The 17,422-nt window shown below is 37.3% G+C and overlaps 1 protein-coding gene across 3 annotated transcripts in view; it reads left to right on the forward strand.

The window, feature by feature from the left end:
* The window catches only part of WDR19 (WD repeat domain 19), a 62,569-nt gene that overhangs the window by 16,593 nt on the left and 28,554 nt on the right, over nucleotides 1-17,422 (forward strand). For all 3 annotated transcript variants that reach the window (XM_081118773.1, XM_081118772.1, XM_081118774.1), the window contains exons 10-19: nucleotides 2,306-2,376; nucleotides 2,826-2,998; nucleotides 3,088-3,202; nucleotides 4,643-4,749; nucleotides 5,483-5,605; nucleotides 8,498-8,647; nucleotides 12,489-12,636; nucleotides 12,749-12,953; nucleotides 15,197-15,356; nucleotides 15,771-15,881. In XM_081118773.1, the coding sequence (XP_080974899.1) occupies nucleotides 2,306-2,376; nucleotides 2,826-2,998; nucleotides 3,088-3,202; nucleotides 4,643-4,749; nucleotides 5,483-5,605; nucleotides 8,498-8,647; nucleotides 12,489-12,636; nucleotides 12,749-12,953; nucleotides 15,197-15,356; nucleotides 15,771-15,881 (1,363 nt within the window). The remainder of the gene's footprint in view (nucleotides 1-2,305; nucleotides 2,377-2,825; nucleotides 2,999-3,087; nucleotides 3,203-4,642; nucleotides 4,750-5,482; nucleotides 5,606-8,497; nucleotides 8,648-12,488; nucleotides 12,637-12,748; nucleotides 12,954-15,196; nucleotides 15,357-15,770; nucleotides 15,882-17,422) is intronic.

Here is a 17,422-nt window from a genome sequence, read left to right on the forward strand (position 1 = left end):
CAGCAAAACCTAAAATACTAAATGTATACTAAGTATATATTACATATAAAACCTAAAATGGAGTATGCTTGAAAATCAATCTTAAAAATAAAATAGGAATTCTGGGTAATATGGAGTAAGCTCCACCCCATCTCTCTCACTGAATACAGTGATAAAACCTGGACAGACCGCATAGAACAGTTATTTAAGGACTCTGAAAACTAAATAGTAGCAGGCAGATTGACATAGGATACCAGAATTTGAAGTATGACTGAGCCAGTGATAAGTCGCCCATTTGTCTCCCACTCTCAGGATTCAAGGCAGCCCGAAATCCAGAAGTAGGCAGAGTATAGACAGAGGAGCTCTAAGAGAAGCTCTGTAGTTCTGGCTCAAGTTACAGGAAAGAGAACTGCTAACACTCAGAGAGAAGTGGAGAAATCCCCCAGGTTTCTTTCTTATTCTTTGTTCTCTCATGCCCCAGTAATCAAGCAATCTTGCTATGGTAGTGACAGCAACAGCAATGGCTGCAAGGACCCACAAGCACCTAAAACTCTGACAGAGGGTAACCTTCCTCACCAATTGGGAGAGCTATAGTGCCAAGAAGGTGGGGCAAACCCCTGTTCCTTATTTTTCTCTCTGACCTCCCTCTGCTTGGGCACAGGTACAGGTGCAGTTGTGGGAAGTACAAGGCAGAACATGGTAACTAGAGCCCCAGCTTCCAGCTGGAGGACCAAAAAGGGGAGCCTCAGGAAGCTGAAAAATACCAGGTAGATCCTGGAGAGGGAGGAGCTCTAGCAAATAACCCTATAAAGATATTTATGAACTCCCAGATTTACCCCTGAACTGTGTATATGCATCTCACCCTAAACACATAGCAAAGACTTTGAGAACTTAACTAAGGGATAGGTCATAGTCCAAGTCCTATACTAGCGACTGAGTGGGCCATACAAGGGACATATCCAAATACCGCTGCAAAAGCTTTGAAAATAGAACTGACATTGAAACCATAACCCAGAAGGCTGGTTTAAACTTGTGGCCTTAACCCAACTAGGTTGATTGCCTACTTAAAAAAAAAAATTAACCCTCTCCATGGGATTTAAACAAGATACAGAGTCTCATAGCATAATATTCAAAATGCCTAGAATATAACCAAAATTACTTGACATATGAAGAATCAGGAAAATTTCAACTCACTTGTGAAAAGGCAATCAAAGGAAGCCAAGGCCAAGAGGATAAAGATAATGGCTACTGTAAAAATGTTTTAAGAGGTAAGGGCTAGCATTCTCCAAACAAATGGAAGCAGTTTCAGAAAAGAAATAGAGCCTATAAAAAAGAACCAAATGGAAAGTTCAGAACTGAAAAATATAATTAATGCAGTGTACTTAATAGCAGAATGGAGATTACAGAGTAAAGAGTCAGTGAGCTCGAGGATAGACCAATAGAAATATGTAATCTCAACATAAAGGAAAAACAGATTGGAAAAAATGAACAGAGCCTCAGGGACCTGTGAAATAAAACCAGAAGGTCTAACACTTGGGTCATAAAAGTCTTAGATATAATGGCTGGAAACTTCTCACATTTGGCAAAAGATATAAACCTATGTATTATACAACCTCAGCAAAAGCCCCAAAGGATAAATCCAAAGAAATCTAGTCCCAGGTACATCATAAACTGCTAAAAACCAAGACAAACAAAAAAATCGTGAAAGTAGCCAGTGAAAAACATTTTGAATAACTGTGGATTTCTCATCATAAACCACAGAAACCGAAAGGAAGAATGACAATATTCTTAAAGTGCCGAAAGAAAAGAACTATCAACTGAAATTCTGTACCCAGTGATAATATCCATCAGTAGTAAAGGGGAAATAAAAACATTCTTAAATAAAGAAAAATGTAGAGAATTTATTGCTAGCCAGTAGGCTCTAAAAGAATTGCTGAAGAAAGTTCTTCAGATAGGAGAGAACAGATGACAGAAGGAAATTTGGGACATCAAGAATAAAGGAAGAGCAATAGAAATAGTAAATAGCTAGTAAATATAATAGGCTATGTTTAAATTTTGAGATCTTTAATGTATATGTGGCTACTGAAAGCAGTATTATAATATTGTCTGATAGTATGTTCACCGCAAGAAGATACATAAGACATCTACAATATAAAGGGGAGAGGGTAAAGTTCTTATGTGTGATAAGATTTCTACATTCTGCTTGAAGTGGTCTAAATGTTGATTATAAATAAATTATGAGAAATTAAATATGTATAGCTTATAATTGTTCATGAACAAAAACAATTTAACTTAGAGCTCATGTTTAAATTTTTTTATTTTTCAGCATTAAAATCCGTGACTTGGCAGAATTAAAAGATATGTATGCTATAATCAGTCTGGATGATGAAATTAAAGGTATTGATTTTTCTGAATCAGATTGACATTTTATCATTCCAGTTAGAGTAGTGTGTTTGTTATTGTAGGAGGAATACAATTAGCACCCTTCACTAGAGTTCCCTAAAATAACCTCCATATTTTAGTAATTATGTGGAGTCATACTCCTTGACTAGAAGGATATAAGTCCAGTTTGATCCAAAGATTTATAGTGAATTTTATCCCAATTCCAATTATAAAATCTAAATTCTTACATACTTTCCCTTTAAGCCAGTATTGAATGAGTTAGTGGTCATGTTCATATGTCAACCCTTTATGAATTTCCTAGTCTAAATAAAGACTCTTTAAACTTTTAAAGAAAACATTTGGATATTTCTACGCCTCTGGTAGCATAAGTGAAAATGTTTGCTTATTTGCCTGCAACAGTGTATTTGTTTTAGAATAATCCTTTGTTTTGTCAATTATTTCAGGGTTGAGTACCTTGTCCTGGACAGATGATGGCCAGTTGCTGGCATTGTCTACCCAAAGGGGCTCACTACATGTTTTCCTGACCAAGCTTCCCATACTTGGGGATGCATGCTGCACAAGGATTGCATATCTCACCTCCCTCCTTGAAGTCACTGTAGCCAACCCTGTTGAAGGAGTATGAAAATGGTGTTATTTTATTTTATTTATTAATAAAATCAAAGAAGTTTTAGCAGTTGATTTACTAGTTACTTTTCTATATTATAGGAGCTACCAATGACAGTTTCTGTTGATGTGGAACCCAACTTTGTAGCAGTAGGACTTGATCATCTGGCTGTGGGAATGAATAATCGAGCTTGGTTTTATGTCCTTGGAGAGAATGGCAAGTCTAAATTCAGTTGTTTTCTTATCTAGCTTATAATTTCTGATCTTATTTGAGAAGCATTTGTTATCAAACTGTGGGTCATGTGCCCTACACTTTGTAAGGCCAAAAGTCCAAGTGTCAGTATGGTGTAAGGAAAGGTTTATTGATCAAGAAGACACCAACCAAGAAAATGGGAGACATCGATGCCTCAACTGTATCTTACCTGCTGGACTAGGTTAAGGATTTTTAAGCTGGAGAAGAGGAGTGGGAGGGGGAGTTAGGGTAAATTTCTTAGGTCTTCGTCTCTTGACAAGGTCTCAAAGGAGTAGATTCTAAGGCACTTATCAGTAGATCACATCAGGGTGGTCTTGAGTCTCCATTGTTTTTTGCAAAGTAAGCTTGTAAATTATTGTCCTTTGACCATTCCTTTCTATGAAGAATCATATACATTGAATTGAGATGTTATCTATAGTTTTCCTGAAACTGTAGTTTGACCAGTAGGTCAAAAGTTATTGACCCAGGAACCATGGCAGTCTCCCTGAGTCCCACGGTCTAAACCTAAAGCAACCTATGACTACAGGGGAACGGGTAGGTTAATACAGCTTTGTTAAGGAAAAAGCAGAGGATCTAACTTGTGGAGAAGAGCAGAGGGCCTGGCATGTGGGGTACAATTACACACCAAAAGTTTCTTTAAAAACCAAGTCTTTCACTCTTTTTCCTTCAGACATCTCTTTCTTAGTTTAAAAGGTTTTGTGAGTTCTCTAAACACTTTGCATAATTTTTGGAAAGATTTTATACCTTACCTTTATAGTGAAAACAGCATGGTTCAGGGGGCAGAGTATGACCTTTAGAATTAGGCCCTGGATTTAAATTCCCCTTCTGCCTCTTAGCTAGATGACTGTAGCCAAAATTCTTTACCCCTCTGAGCCTTGGGTTACTGTTTGGAAAATGGATTCCTCTTCTTGTTAGGGGTCATGTGGAAAATTAAATAAAAAGTGTGATCTACCTTTACACATGACTTTCTTAGGTACTCCTTGGTCTGGTAGGTATTGAATAAAAGCTGGTTTCCTCTGTGATTTTATTGTTTGGATAATGACCATTAGCATCTGAAAGGAGCCTTGCTTTTTTCTTCCCCTCCTTCCGCCTCCCCACGCTGTCCCTTCCCTGGGCAACAGAGCAAGCCTGAGAATTACTCTCAGATAGAGTACACCATTAAGCTTATTGTCACTAAGGTTTACTATCTGGTTGTTTTGCATGTGATTTTATTTCCTATTACTTTGTTTCATGGGAACCATTATAGAATTCCAGAAGGCAAATTTATATGGCAACTAATTTTCTTTAGCATGGCTAAAATAAAAATTTTAGGTTCAGAATATCCTTGCAAAGGTTAAAATTATTTGCAAATCTTTATATAATTTTTTTCATATACTAATGTGTTATTTGTTTTAATTGCTACAGGTGTTAAAAAATTGAAAGATGTGGAATATCTGGGGACAGTAGCCAGTGTTTGCCTTCATTCAGACTATGCTGCTGCACTTTTTGAAGGCAAAGTCCAGTTACATTTGGTAAGTATAATTTTGATGTCCTGGAAGCCTGCTCATTTAACTTAATGATGACCACGAACAACCTAATGTCTTAAGAACTTTGGTCAAAAAGCAACCATGTGCAGACTAGCTAGAAAGCCAGGTGTGGATAAAGGATTAACAAAAATCTTTATCCTTGTGCATGAGATGTTCAATTAACTTTCTAACTCTGTTCCCAAGAAACCTGGCAATTTATCAACTGTGCCACTTACAACATTGCTTATGGTAAAAATGACACTGTTGGTAACTATATCTAGAAACTATAAATGAACTGTAGAAACTGATGGGAATGCCTTAAAGCTAGGCCTTCTGGAATGCGGTGACTCATATATTTAGGCACGTCGCTTGTGAGGATCCTTGGAAATATGCCTGTTGAGCTGGTCAAGAGACAATGGCCCTGGAATACGGGCCTTCTTAACAAGGCATCTTTCACGTCTATTTCCTGGCGCTTTGCTTCTGGGAAGCCAAAGAGATTAGCCACTGGACAACTTCAGAGCACGTGAAGACTGTTCCTGCTAAAGAGGGATGTCTAATGCTGCCCTGCTCACAAGCCCTGGTTCCTGTCTGATAATTTTCTCAGTCAGCTGGTCTTTGGTAGTGTGCTGAGTCTGAATGTTGAATTGAACTTAAGAAAAAGAGCCTCCCCTATGTCCTAGACATTGCAGACCAGGTTTATTCAAATAAATCTATGAGCCACTATTATTCTTTGTTTTAGATAGAAAGTGAACTCTTGGATGCTCAAGAAGAACGTGAGACACGACTTTTCCCAGCAGTGGATGATAAGTGCCGTATTTTATGTCACGCCTTAACCGGTGATTTCCTCATCTATGGCACAGATGTACGTATTGTCTTCTTTAATATAGAACATAGGGCAGTTTCTAATTTTTACTCTAATATAATATGTTTCTTATATATGTATATAAATATAGGGTATCCCAAAAAATGTATACACGCCTTTGAATAATTATAAAGGCAGTGTTTAGTAAAATACATTTCATTTTCAAAAGTGAGCTATCAGCTGTTAAAGTGTATATACATATTTTTGGGACACCCTGTATACATTATAAAAATATATAACTGCTATAATCTAAACATAAATATATGTAAAGCATGTAGGTGGCATGATTTGCCAGTACTGAGTGCATTTGTGATTATAAGCAATTTTGAGAACATAGTTAAAAGGGCAGACTTTGGAGTCTAGAAAATCTGGGTTTAAATATCAGTTCTTTTACTTGCTTGTTGCCACTTAACCCCTCCAAGTCTCATTTTCCGTATCTAGATGCTTTAAGGACTTAATTTGATGATGAATATAAGACACCTCATTCAACTTTAGATCTTCAGTGCCTACATTTAGTAGGCATTTAATAAATATTAAATTAATAGGATATTCAGAATCCCACTTCAGTCTTTTGGCCCTTTGAACCGCCAGTACCCTATACCTCTAAATATTATGTTAGCCACAGTGACATAAAGCACAGTTACAGTAATAGCATCTAATATTTGTAAAAAGTTATCAAAGGTTTTTCAAAGCATATAATACCTGTTATTTTGTTTAGTCTCTAAATTAAGTTGGTAGAAAAGTGTTGTTTTCCACATGAGAACAGTTATTCCTGTTTCAAACATTCCATTTTCTCAGATTAAATCATTTTTTAAAAAGAGCATGTTTTAAAACATGCTTATTGCCATAAGAGAGACTTTATAAGTTGAAGTTTGACCTAAAATAATCAGTCTTTGTGCTAATTTACACCAGTAGGGTAGGTCTCACGTACCAGGTAAAGTAGTGAGTGATGTGCTAAATAATATTAAATACAATACGTTTGCATGACACCTAACATTATAAAGCCTCATCTCACTTATCTTATTAACACTATAAAATAAGCAGGAAAGTTTTAGAGATGAGGACACTGAGGATTGAGGAGGTCAGTAAGTTTGTGGCAGAGATGGAACTTAAGCAAGATTCCCTGATGGAAAATCTGCTCTTTCCACTATGCCACATGACATTTTGAAGAACTCAAATTCAGTAGCCTGTCAATAGAGCAGTATTTATCTGTCTCATTCTTCTTTTTTTTTTTAATTAAAGTATAATTGACATAATAACATTATATTAGTTTCAGGTACACAGCATAATGATTTGATATTCGTATTTATTACAAAATAATCACAGTAAGTCTAGTTAATATCCATCAAGAAACAAATTTTGTTTCTTGTGATATATCTCATTCTTAAGTGATTCTGAAAATATCAGGGCTTTTTAGCAGCTTTATTGAAGTATAATTGATATACAATAAACTACACAAGTTAAAGTGAACTTTTGACATATGTATATATCCGTGAAACATCATCAACTCAATCAAAATAATGGACATATTTCTCACCTTTATAAGTTTTCTCATGCCCCTTTATGATTCCTCCTTCCCATCCCTCCCCACTGAGTGCTCTGTATCACTATAAATTAGTTTGTATTTTCTAGAGCTTTATGTAAATGGAATCATATAGTAAGTACTTCTTTTTGTCTGGCTTTAGTATAATTATTTTGAGATTCATCCATGTTGTTCTGTGTGCCAATAGCTCAATCCTTTTTCTTGTTGAGTAGTAGTCCATGGTCAGGATATATTATAATTCGCTTATCCATGAACTTATGGATGGATATTGATGTTGTTTCCAGTTTGGGGTATTTATAAATAAAACTGCTGTAATTACTTGTGTTCAAGCTTTTGTATGGACATATGCTTTATTTTCTCTTAAATAAAAATACCTAGAAGTGGAATGGCTACATCATATGGCATGTGTATGTTTAACCTTTTGAGAAATTGACGCACAGTTCTCTAACTTGGTTGTACCATTTACATTCCCATCAACAGCATATAAGCATTCCAGTTCCTCTACATCCTCACAAACACTTGATATGGTCACTCTTAATTTTAGCCACTCTAGTGAATGTGCATTGATACCTCTTTGTGATTTTAATTTGCATTTCACTAATGGACTAATAATGACATAGAGGCATATTTTCATATGCTTATTTTGCTATCTATTTCTCTCTTTTTTTAAATTTATATTTATTGTTGAAAGTATTACAAGTGTGCCATATTTAACCCCCATTGACCCCCTTTACCTTGCTCCCACCCCCTCCCCGGGCCTTCACACCATTATTGTCTGTGTCCATGGGTTATGCATATATGCATATAACTTCTTTGGTTTATCTCTTCCCACTCCCTACCCTCTTCCCCCTTCCCTGTGAGATACAACAGTCTGTTGCATGCTTGAAGTATCCGTTTGGATTTTTTTTTTCCCTTAATTGGCTTGTTTATTTTCTTATTACTGCGTTTTGAGAGTTCTTTATATATTCTATAAAGTGGGTTACAGACCTAAGTGTAAAACATAAAACTTTAAAATTTCTAGAAGAAAACATAGGAGAAAAACTTTGTGACCTTGGGTTAGGCAAAGATTTCTTAGACATGATACCAAAAGCACAATCTATAAAAGAATAAGTTGATAAATTAGACTTTGTCAAAATAAAAAAAAAAATCTTCTCTTTGAAAGACACTGTTAAGAGAATGAAAAAGACAACTCACTTTATTTTCTCCTGCCTGTACCTTGCAAATATTGTAAATGTTATTCTTAGACTCTTCCCTCATCAAAAATCTATTTTTTCTCTTCACATTAGGAAATATGTTTAACATAAATGCTGAAAGTCAGTATTTTCTTCACTGGATTTTTTTTTTTTTAGACTGGCATCATTCAGTATTTCTACATTGAAGACTGGCAATTTGTTAATGATTATCGACATCCTGTCAGTGTGAAAAAGATTTTTCCTGACCCAAATGGAACAAGATTAGTTTTCATTGATGAGAAAAGTGACGGATTTGTCTACTGTCCAGTAAGTCTAGAAAAGTTTTGAATGCTTGTTTTTTTAAAGTCATGCAACACATGAAGAAAAGTGTTTTTAAAATATATTTTATATATAAGATCATTTTCTCATAAACAGAACCAAGGATTATAGTACTTTGTCATCATGTTTGTGATATCATGTTTGTGATCCATTTCAAGACTATTTACATCAAGAAAACTTTTTCAGCCCGGCCGGGTGTGGCTCAGCGGTTAAGCGTCGACCTAGGATCCAGGCGATCAGGGTTCAATTCCTGGTCAAGGCACATGCCTGGGTTTCGGGCTGCAGCCGATCAATGACTCTCTCATTATTGATGTTTCTAGCTCTCTCTCTCCCTCTCCTTTCCTCTCTCTGAAATCAATAAAGATATATTTTTTAAAAAAAAGAAAACTTTTTCCATTCTGCAATTTTTTATAATATCAGCCCCAGAGAGATTTTTTAGAGAAAAAACAGTTCTTATATTCTGTACCACTTTTAACCCTATTTACTGTACAGTATTATAGTATATCATCACGTACATGACTTTTCTGTCCTGACATGCAGTAAGCTTCCGAGGGCTGGGACTACACCCTGACCTTCCCCTCTACCTCAGTTGATTTTCCTCTTCCCTTAAAGGTCCTGGATACAAAGAAAGCCTATTTTTGTATTAGATGATTAAAAACAGGCCCATTTTCAGTTACTCATATTTTTACACATCCTTAACTTTTTTGAAAATAGATTTAGAAAAAAGGAAATGTGTTTTTACATTATTTACTATACTTAGAATCTTTATTTATTTTTGATATCCAGTTAATGATTTAGTATGTTCTTGGTCACAGTTTCATAGTCCACAGCTGCTCTTGGCTCATCCTTAGTAACTGTCCCCAGTTGTCTGCTTCACCTTCGAGAAGACACATTCCACTGAAGACAGCTTTCCCCTCTCTGTACACTTTTCTCTCTCTTCCTCTCTTTCTTCCTTTCTCTTCCCTTCATTTTTTTATTTGACAGATATAAGAGGTACCACAGGAGTGGCTGGATTATTTATGCAAATTTTCTAATGTGCTAGTTCTTACTCAACCCATTCCTCTCCCAATCACAAGACCAATGAGGAAAAATGACATAAATGTAAAGATAAAGATAACTTTGAGTTCCCTCTATGCGATAAGGAAATTTAGTCTTGTACAGATTTCCTTTCTGTAACAGGTATAAGGAAGTATAGCCACCTTTCCCATGTGAGTTTGTGAAGGTGGAAACTACTACTTAGGACACACAAAGGGTCAGAGGTAATCAGGTGTCTGGCAGGAGTTAGAACTGGGGTCTGACTGCTAGGGAAAGGGCAAAAAGGAAGACCTACCTAAACAAGTTGATCCATCTTTCTCTTTCTACAGTTCTCCTTTCCTTGATCATTTCTGTTAAAGAGGCTAGTATGACCTCCCTCATAGAGTTGGACTGAGGTATCAGTGAAGTTAATTTTTCTAAACATGTTATCAGGCACAGGCCAGCTAGTTAGCGGGTGTTAGTTAAAGCCCTGCCCTCTTTACCACCCTTAAACCCCTCAAGTCCAGAATTATCTCTCTTGTTGCTGTCCCACTCCCTTTTCCAGCTCTAACCTACAACTCAGGTATTAAGAAAAAACAACCTTATAAAACAAAATCCACACAAAGAACAACTCCATGAGAGCATAGGCTCTCCCTCACCCAACATGTGGATGGGTATTTGCTTTTATTCAAATTAAGATTTCTTTGGTAGCTTAGAATTTTAAGTGGTTGGGCAGGATACCAGAGGGGAGTGTTGTTCCCACCGGAGTAAGTTCCCTTTTAAATAATACCCAGTGTTTTCTATGAGTAAGGCCAGCTTGGAAGGGAAGGAGTAGGAGGCTTGTGATGCAGAGCCTTCCTGGTCTCCAACACAGCAGGAGGCGTCACTGAGGCCCTTGGGCTCTGGACTAGAGTGCTGTGCACTTCATTTGATTTTAACACCCACCCTGTCATCATGTGCTCTTATTGCAGCTTAATTTTCCACTCAACTTCAAATGATTTGAGAGAAACATTGCTCCTATGGTGTACATATATGCAAATATATAACTATTTAGACTACAACAATTCTTTAAAGTTCTTAAACTTACTTGCAATTTTCCTTCATATTTATATTTATTCAACCTATTTTTCCTCACTGTGTGGATAGTAAGGAAGTGACTCAGGTTGTACATTAGAATTGGGAGAGATGACTTTCTTACACATGTCTTAATAAAACAACCTGTATACCCTCCCCCCACACACTTTCTATATGCCCATGAAGGATGACTTGTGATCTTCTAGAAAGTCTATAAACATGTTGCCCTTTAGAGAGGCAGTCAAGTGTAGTAGTTAAGTGCATGGACTTTAAAGACAGACAGACCTGAATTTAAGATTAGTAATAATGGCAACCAATATTTCTGTGCTGAGCACTCTTTACATATTTCAGGGATCTCTTTCTACCCTTATTGCAGCCCTAGAGAGAAATACTCATATTATTGTCATTTTACAGGTGAAGAAAATAAGGCATAGGAAAGATAAGTAACTTGTCTAAAGTCACACAGCCAGCAAATGGCATCATTGGTGTGAGCCCAGAGCTGCTCCCTCCAAAGCTTTCCCTTTGATTGGAGTCTGAGTTTCCCCATCTACAACATGAATTCATGTTCTGGTACCTATTTTGTAGGTTGTTGTATAAAAATTAAATGGATGATGCACGTAAAGCTTTTAGTCCAGTGTCTGCCACATAATAATCACTGAACAAATGGTTACCTTTTAAAAAAAATTCTGCCACCAGTTCATTGGCACTGATGTGCTCATACTTACAAACTGGAAGTCAGTGTAACATAGTGGTTAGAAGCATAGACTGGAGCCACGCTGCCTAGGCTCAAATCCTGGCTCTTCCACTTATTAGCTGTGTGACTTAGTGCAAATTTCTCTGTGCCTCAGTTTCTTCATCAGTAAATTGGCATAACAATAGTATCTGTCTTGTAGACTATGAGGTTAGAATTAAATGTGGTTACATACATAAGTAAATTGTACAATATCTGGTAAGCAGCACTATCCAATGGAAATATAATTTCAACTATATTTTTAATTTTCTACTAACCATTTTTTTTAAATGGTAAAAAGAAACAGGTGAAATTAATTTCAGTAACATTTAATTTAATATTGATAATATCACTTCAGTGTATAATCAATATAAATTATCGATGAGATGCTTCACACTTTTTTTTTATACTACTTGAGATCCCATGTGTAATTCACACTTGCACACATCTTAATTCAGATGAGACACATTTCAATGCTCAGTAGCCACATGTGGATTGAAGTAGTGGCCACTGTACTGGATAGTAGTTATTAGTTACTACTTGCAAGAATTTTATATTTCATTCTTATTTTTAGAGGAGGGTAGATGAGGGAGGAAGCAGGTATTTCTCAGCTCCACATCCAGTGTATGCATTAGCTTACCTGACTGAGTTCACAGGATTAGGTGAATTAATTTTTTAATAGCTTATATTACTGTAGCAGGTACATTTTATGTTTGCTAGAGTGCATTGTTGAGAAGTTTTTGAGCAGCTTCAGCTTTTTTTTCTTAACTGAAGCTTTGTGTCCAGGCTTGTAATTTTGCTTGCAAATTCATCAAATTTTAGATAAAACCCTTGATTTTCCATATAACTATGGTTTTTTTCAAGCCAGACCTAGTATAGAAAGAGTTGGAGGGTTGCTGGATTGAATACGGATTGGTAAGCTATTCTGCTAAGGCTACAAACAGGCTCCCACCACAGCAAATGATGATTTATGTATAGACTTGGGGCAAATCTTTAAATCCTATTTTGTAGGTTAATGATGCTACGTATGAGATTCCAGATTTTTCACCAACCATTAAAGGTGTTCTTTGGGAAAACTGGCCATTGGATAAAGGTGTATTTATTGCTTATGATGATGATAAGGTGTACACTTATGTCTTTCACAAGGACACTATACAAGGTACTTAATCACTTTTTGTACATTTGTTGATGTCAATTTCCACTGCAATGAAATTAAAACATTCCTTTCTGATGTTTGTGCTGAGCATTCAGATGTCTGTTTTATAATGTAGGATCCAAGGTCATTTTGGCTGGTGGCACCAAAGTTCCCTTCTCTCATAAACCTTTGCTGTTACATAATGGAGAGCTGACCTGCCAGACACAGAGTGGAAAAATAAACAATATCTACCTTGGCACTCACAGCTTTCTCAACAGTTTAAAAGATGTGGGGCCTAACGAACTGAGGCAAATGCTGACACAGACCTTAATGCTAAAAAGGTAGGGTTTTAAACACTGCTCATGGAGCTTGTTTGCTTTTGTGATTTTAAAGATCAATTCCTGTTAAAATGAGATCATAGTATTTACCTCCTTGACTTCACAGGATTATTATTGTGAGGCTCAGATAAGATCATGGATATGAGAATGTGTATGAGTTCTAAAGAAAGTCATAGTGTAACATCAGTGCTTTATTCCAAGAAAAGCCCTTCAAAACAAAAAGGTTTCTAATCACCCAAATAGCACAGTTATTGTGAAATTCTAATAAGCGCAGTTATTTCAACAATATCTTAATTTCATCACAGTGAGGTTTGATTTTGCCTTGCTTGAGATTTCCTCTTCCTGCTTTTTCCTCTTATGCCTTAGGGCCACTGTGAATTCCTTTGTGATTCTAAATGTTCCATCTCTTAAATGTTGCTGTTCCTGAAGGAGGGTTCCATGAGCTTCCTCCTTCTCTTCTCACCTAATTATTTTTCTTGCATGAATCTCCTCTACTTACATGGCTTCAATAGCATCTACACGAGGCTGGCTCTAAAATGTGCATCTTCAACTTAAATCTGTATTTAGTACTGCCTACTAGTCACATGTAATTGGGATTCCATGAGCTCCTCATACGTGCACTGTTTGAAACAACAGAGTCTTCCCCAGTCCTCTTGCTCCCCCGTTCTAATCATACATGCACATGTCCTAACACAGGTGCCTACACTCCCCCCAGATCCTTTTCTCCTGTATTTCCCAATCTTCACTCAGTCCCTCACTTGGAATAATATACTGTAATGTAACTACTTCCTGACGGCTCTCCTTGCTGATAGCCTCATAACAATCTCATCTGTTCTCCACACATTTTGAAAAATGTGAGTCTGGCCCTCTTATTCCCCTGCTGAAAGTCTTCCAGTGACTTCCACTGCCTTTAGGAAGAAACCTCTACTCTTTGGGGACTTCAGCATGACATACTAGGCACTTGATGATTTAATACGAGCCTCAGCTGTCCCCACTCTTCTACTTCCTCTCTTCCACTGGCTGCTTGAATTCAGTATTTTTCGTGATTCTTTGCCTTGGCACATGCTGCTCTCTCTTCCTGGATGCCCTTCCCTTCTCTCTGTATGTAGAAACTCCTCATCCTTCACTATTCAGTGGGGCCCTCCCCTACTCCAGGAAGCCTTCCCTGAAGCGCCCCAACCACTGGCTGTCTTCCTGGTGTGTTGCCTCAGAGCCAGAATACAATATACATAGTGGTTTAGAGAACTTTACCATTTACCATTGTGTGACTTGGGTTAGTCTTTTAAGGCCTCAAACCCTCACTTTCCTCATCTATAAAGGAGAAATAATACTAATATATAGTAGATAAGGTAGTCAGGGTAATCCATTGAGAGAATTCTTACAAAGTGCATAGCTCAAAGACCTACATATTGTAAATACTCGATTACTTCTATTATACCATGTTGCAGTCATCTGTTTACTTATCTGTGTCTTCCATTTTCCCCAATTATGACACCTGAAGGACAATGACTGTGTTTGATCTTTGTATCTTGGTTCCAGGCACAGTTCCTGGTTTATAATAGGTGCTCAGTAAATGTGTATTCAACGGGAAAATGCAGGGGTGAATAGATGGATAGGGGTAATATATTCATTAATGTAAAGGTTCCACAAAAAGTGTAATTGGCATTTATGGTCGTTTTAAACTTTTTCTGTTATGGGCCAGATGGTATGTATTTCATGCATTAAGGGCCATAGGGTCTCTGTCACTACTCAAGTGGGCTGTTGAAACGTGAGAGCAGCTGAGACAATCCATAACAAATGGACTGTGAGTAGCTGGGTTCCACTCACACTTTATTTTCAAAAACAGGTAGCTGACTGGATTTGGCCTGTGAGCCATAGTTTGCTAGCTCTGTTTTAAACTTCCAAATTTATAGGAATAGAGCACTAATTTTATTAGACTTATGTGAGAACAAAACTAATTTTCACCTGTGTATGAAGTAAACCAAAAATGCATAGAATTAGTTGTTAATAGGGGAAGGTGGTTACCCAGAGTAGATTTAGATTAATGAAAGAAATTCAAGAAAGGTCATCTGTACAAAAAAGGAAGAAAAGTTTATGTAAGTTTTCATAACTTGTAAATAATTACAGACTAAGAAATGTCTTACAGACTTTATTAGGGCATGGCATTAAGTTATGTATAACCTGAAAATTGCCTATTTAGGGGGCATATAGAGCCCCCTGACTAAGCTTATATATTCAAATTCTAGGTTTTCTGATGCTTGGGAAATATGCAGGATTCTGAATGATCATGCTGCCTGGAATGAGTTGGCCAGAGTTTGTCTACATCACATGGAAGTGGAGTTCGCAATCCGCATTTATCGGACAATTGGAAATGTTGGCATGGTGATGTCCTTAGAACAAATACAGGTAAGTTGTGCCTTATGAGAATTATCAGGTTAGGATTTAAATGCTATTTATACATACCTTTTAAATTTCTGTAGTTAAGCCTACCTAACTCATAAACAAGTTAATTGCTAGAACATTACCACTTCTTACTAAGCAAAGTCTTTTTTAAAAAATTAAATACTTGTGTTCCTAATTGGGTAGCTCAATGGGTTAGTGTCATCCCAATACGCCAAGGTTGCAGGTTCCATCCCCAGTCAGGGCACATACAGGAATCAACCAATGAATGCAGAAATAAGTGGAACAGCAAATCGATGTGTATGGGGTCTTTTTTTCCTCTCCCTTTCTCCTTCTCCCCCCCTTCCTCTCTCTCAAATCAATAAAAACAAAACAAAAACACAAAACTTGTATTCTCATTAAAACTGCTTTTATTTTTAGGGAATAGAGGACAACAATCTTTTAGCAGGACATCTTGCCATGTTTACTAATGACTTCAACCTGGCCCAGGACCTGTACCTTGCATCCAGCTGTCCGGCTGCTGCCCTGGAGGTATGGCAGCAGATGAGGTGGGGAAGGACGTGTATAGGAGGACCTCACCTTGCACAGAGTTAAAATTTCTAGGCACCAGACACCACATGCCTTGCCCCTCCTAAAATTTAGACTTCAGCTTTAAGAACCCCCGAGTACTCATTAACTTCAAAAATATTTTCATTCTGCATTGTGTGGAGCCATAAAAGCCATGATACTGTAACATTACCAAATAATTTCAAGTCTAAATGTGTCCAAAGAGAACAGATTTTATAACTTCCAAAGACACATCCAAATAAAAACAACCGTCATTTATTGAGTGCTCACATGTGCCAGGTACTTTCCTAAGCACTTAACATATTGTTACTCATTTAACCCTCACGGCAATCCTGTGGACTAGTACTGTTATTTCCTCTATTGTCCAAATGGGAAAACTGAGACGCATTTATCTTTTATTTATTGTATGGAATTCTCCTGTGTGTTGAAAAGTGGGCTAAGGCCCAGCCGGCGTGTCTCAGCAGACCTATGATCCAGAAGATTGTGGTTGGATTCCCAGTCAGGGCATATGCCAGGGTTGTGGACTCCATCCCCAGTAGGGGGCTTGCAGGAGGCAGCCGATCAATGACTCATCATTGATGTTTCTATCTCTCTCTCCTTTCCTTTCTCTGAAATCAATAAAGATATATTAAAAAAAAAAAAAAAGTGAGCCAAGGACTAGTGTACCATCACTAGTTTCCCAGAGGTGAGCATTGTAGTGGAAGGACTAGAACAGAGTGAACAACTGAGTTTAATGCAAGGAAAAGAGAGAAGTGGCCACAACGATTAAGAACGTGGACTTTAGAGTCAGGCATGTCTGGGTTCAAAGCTCAGCTCTGTGTAACCTTGGATAAGTTATTTCTTTAAAGTAGGGATAACAGTATCTAGCCCACAGGGTTATTTCGAAGATTTTAAAATGAGATTAGATCTTTTGGAAGTGATCTATAGGAAAGACAGAGTGGTTACTACTGTCATTAATGTTGTTCACCTCAGACTAGCATTTCCACAGCTGCATAGAGGAGGTGTTTTGGAAACATATTTGCTACTGATTTCACAACTTACCTTTTTCAGATTATTCTACAGCAAATTTTCATTTTTAAATTTTAAGTGAACTAAATTTTGTTTTAAGAAAATATTTAGATAATTTTACAGTATTATTTGAGATCATTGGGGACACCCTGAGAAATTTTCAGAACTTGAATTGGTACACGCTGAAGTGGGAATATGGCTGCTAGGAGTGAGGGCATAGACATCACCTTAGCTCTTCTGCATTTAGCTATGGACACTTGTCATGGGCTACAAGATTTGTAAAGCGTTTGAGGTGATGGCTTCGCAGTGGAGAGGGGGAATTGCACCCCTTCATTGGCTTAACCTCACTTTGAAGGCTGACAGCTTGGCTAGGTAAAGAAGTTAGAGGCAAAGCCCTACTCCCAGCTCTGCCACATACCGACAATGTCATAGTGTGTGCAAAACGGGAGCCCCTTTTCCTCAGTTTCTGGGTCTCTAAAGAGGGCTCAAGAATGGTT

Source organism: Miniopterus schreibersii (assembly GCF_964146895.1).
Source record: "Miniopterus schreibersii genome assembly, chromosome: 1".
Taxonomy (NCBI): Eukaryota; Metazoa; Chordata; class Mammalia; order Chiroptera; family Miniopteridae; genus Miniopterus; species Miniopterus schreibersii.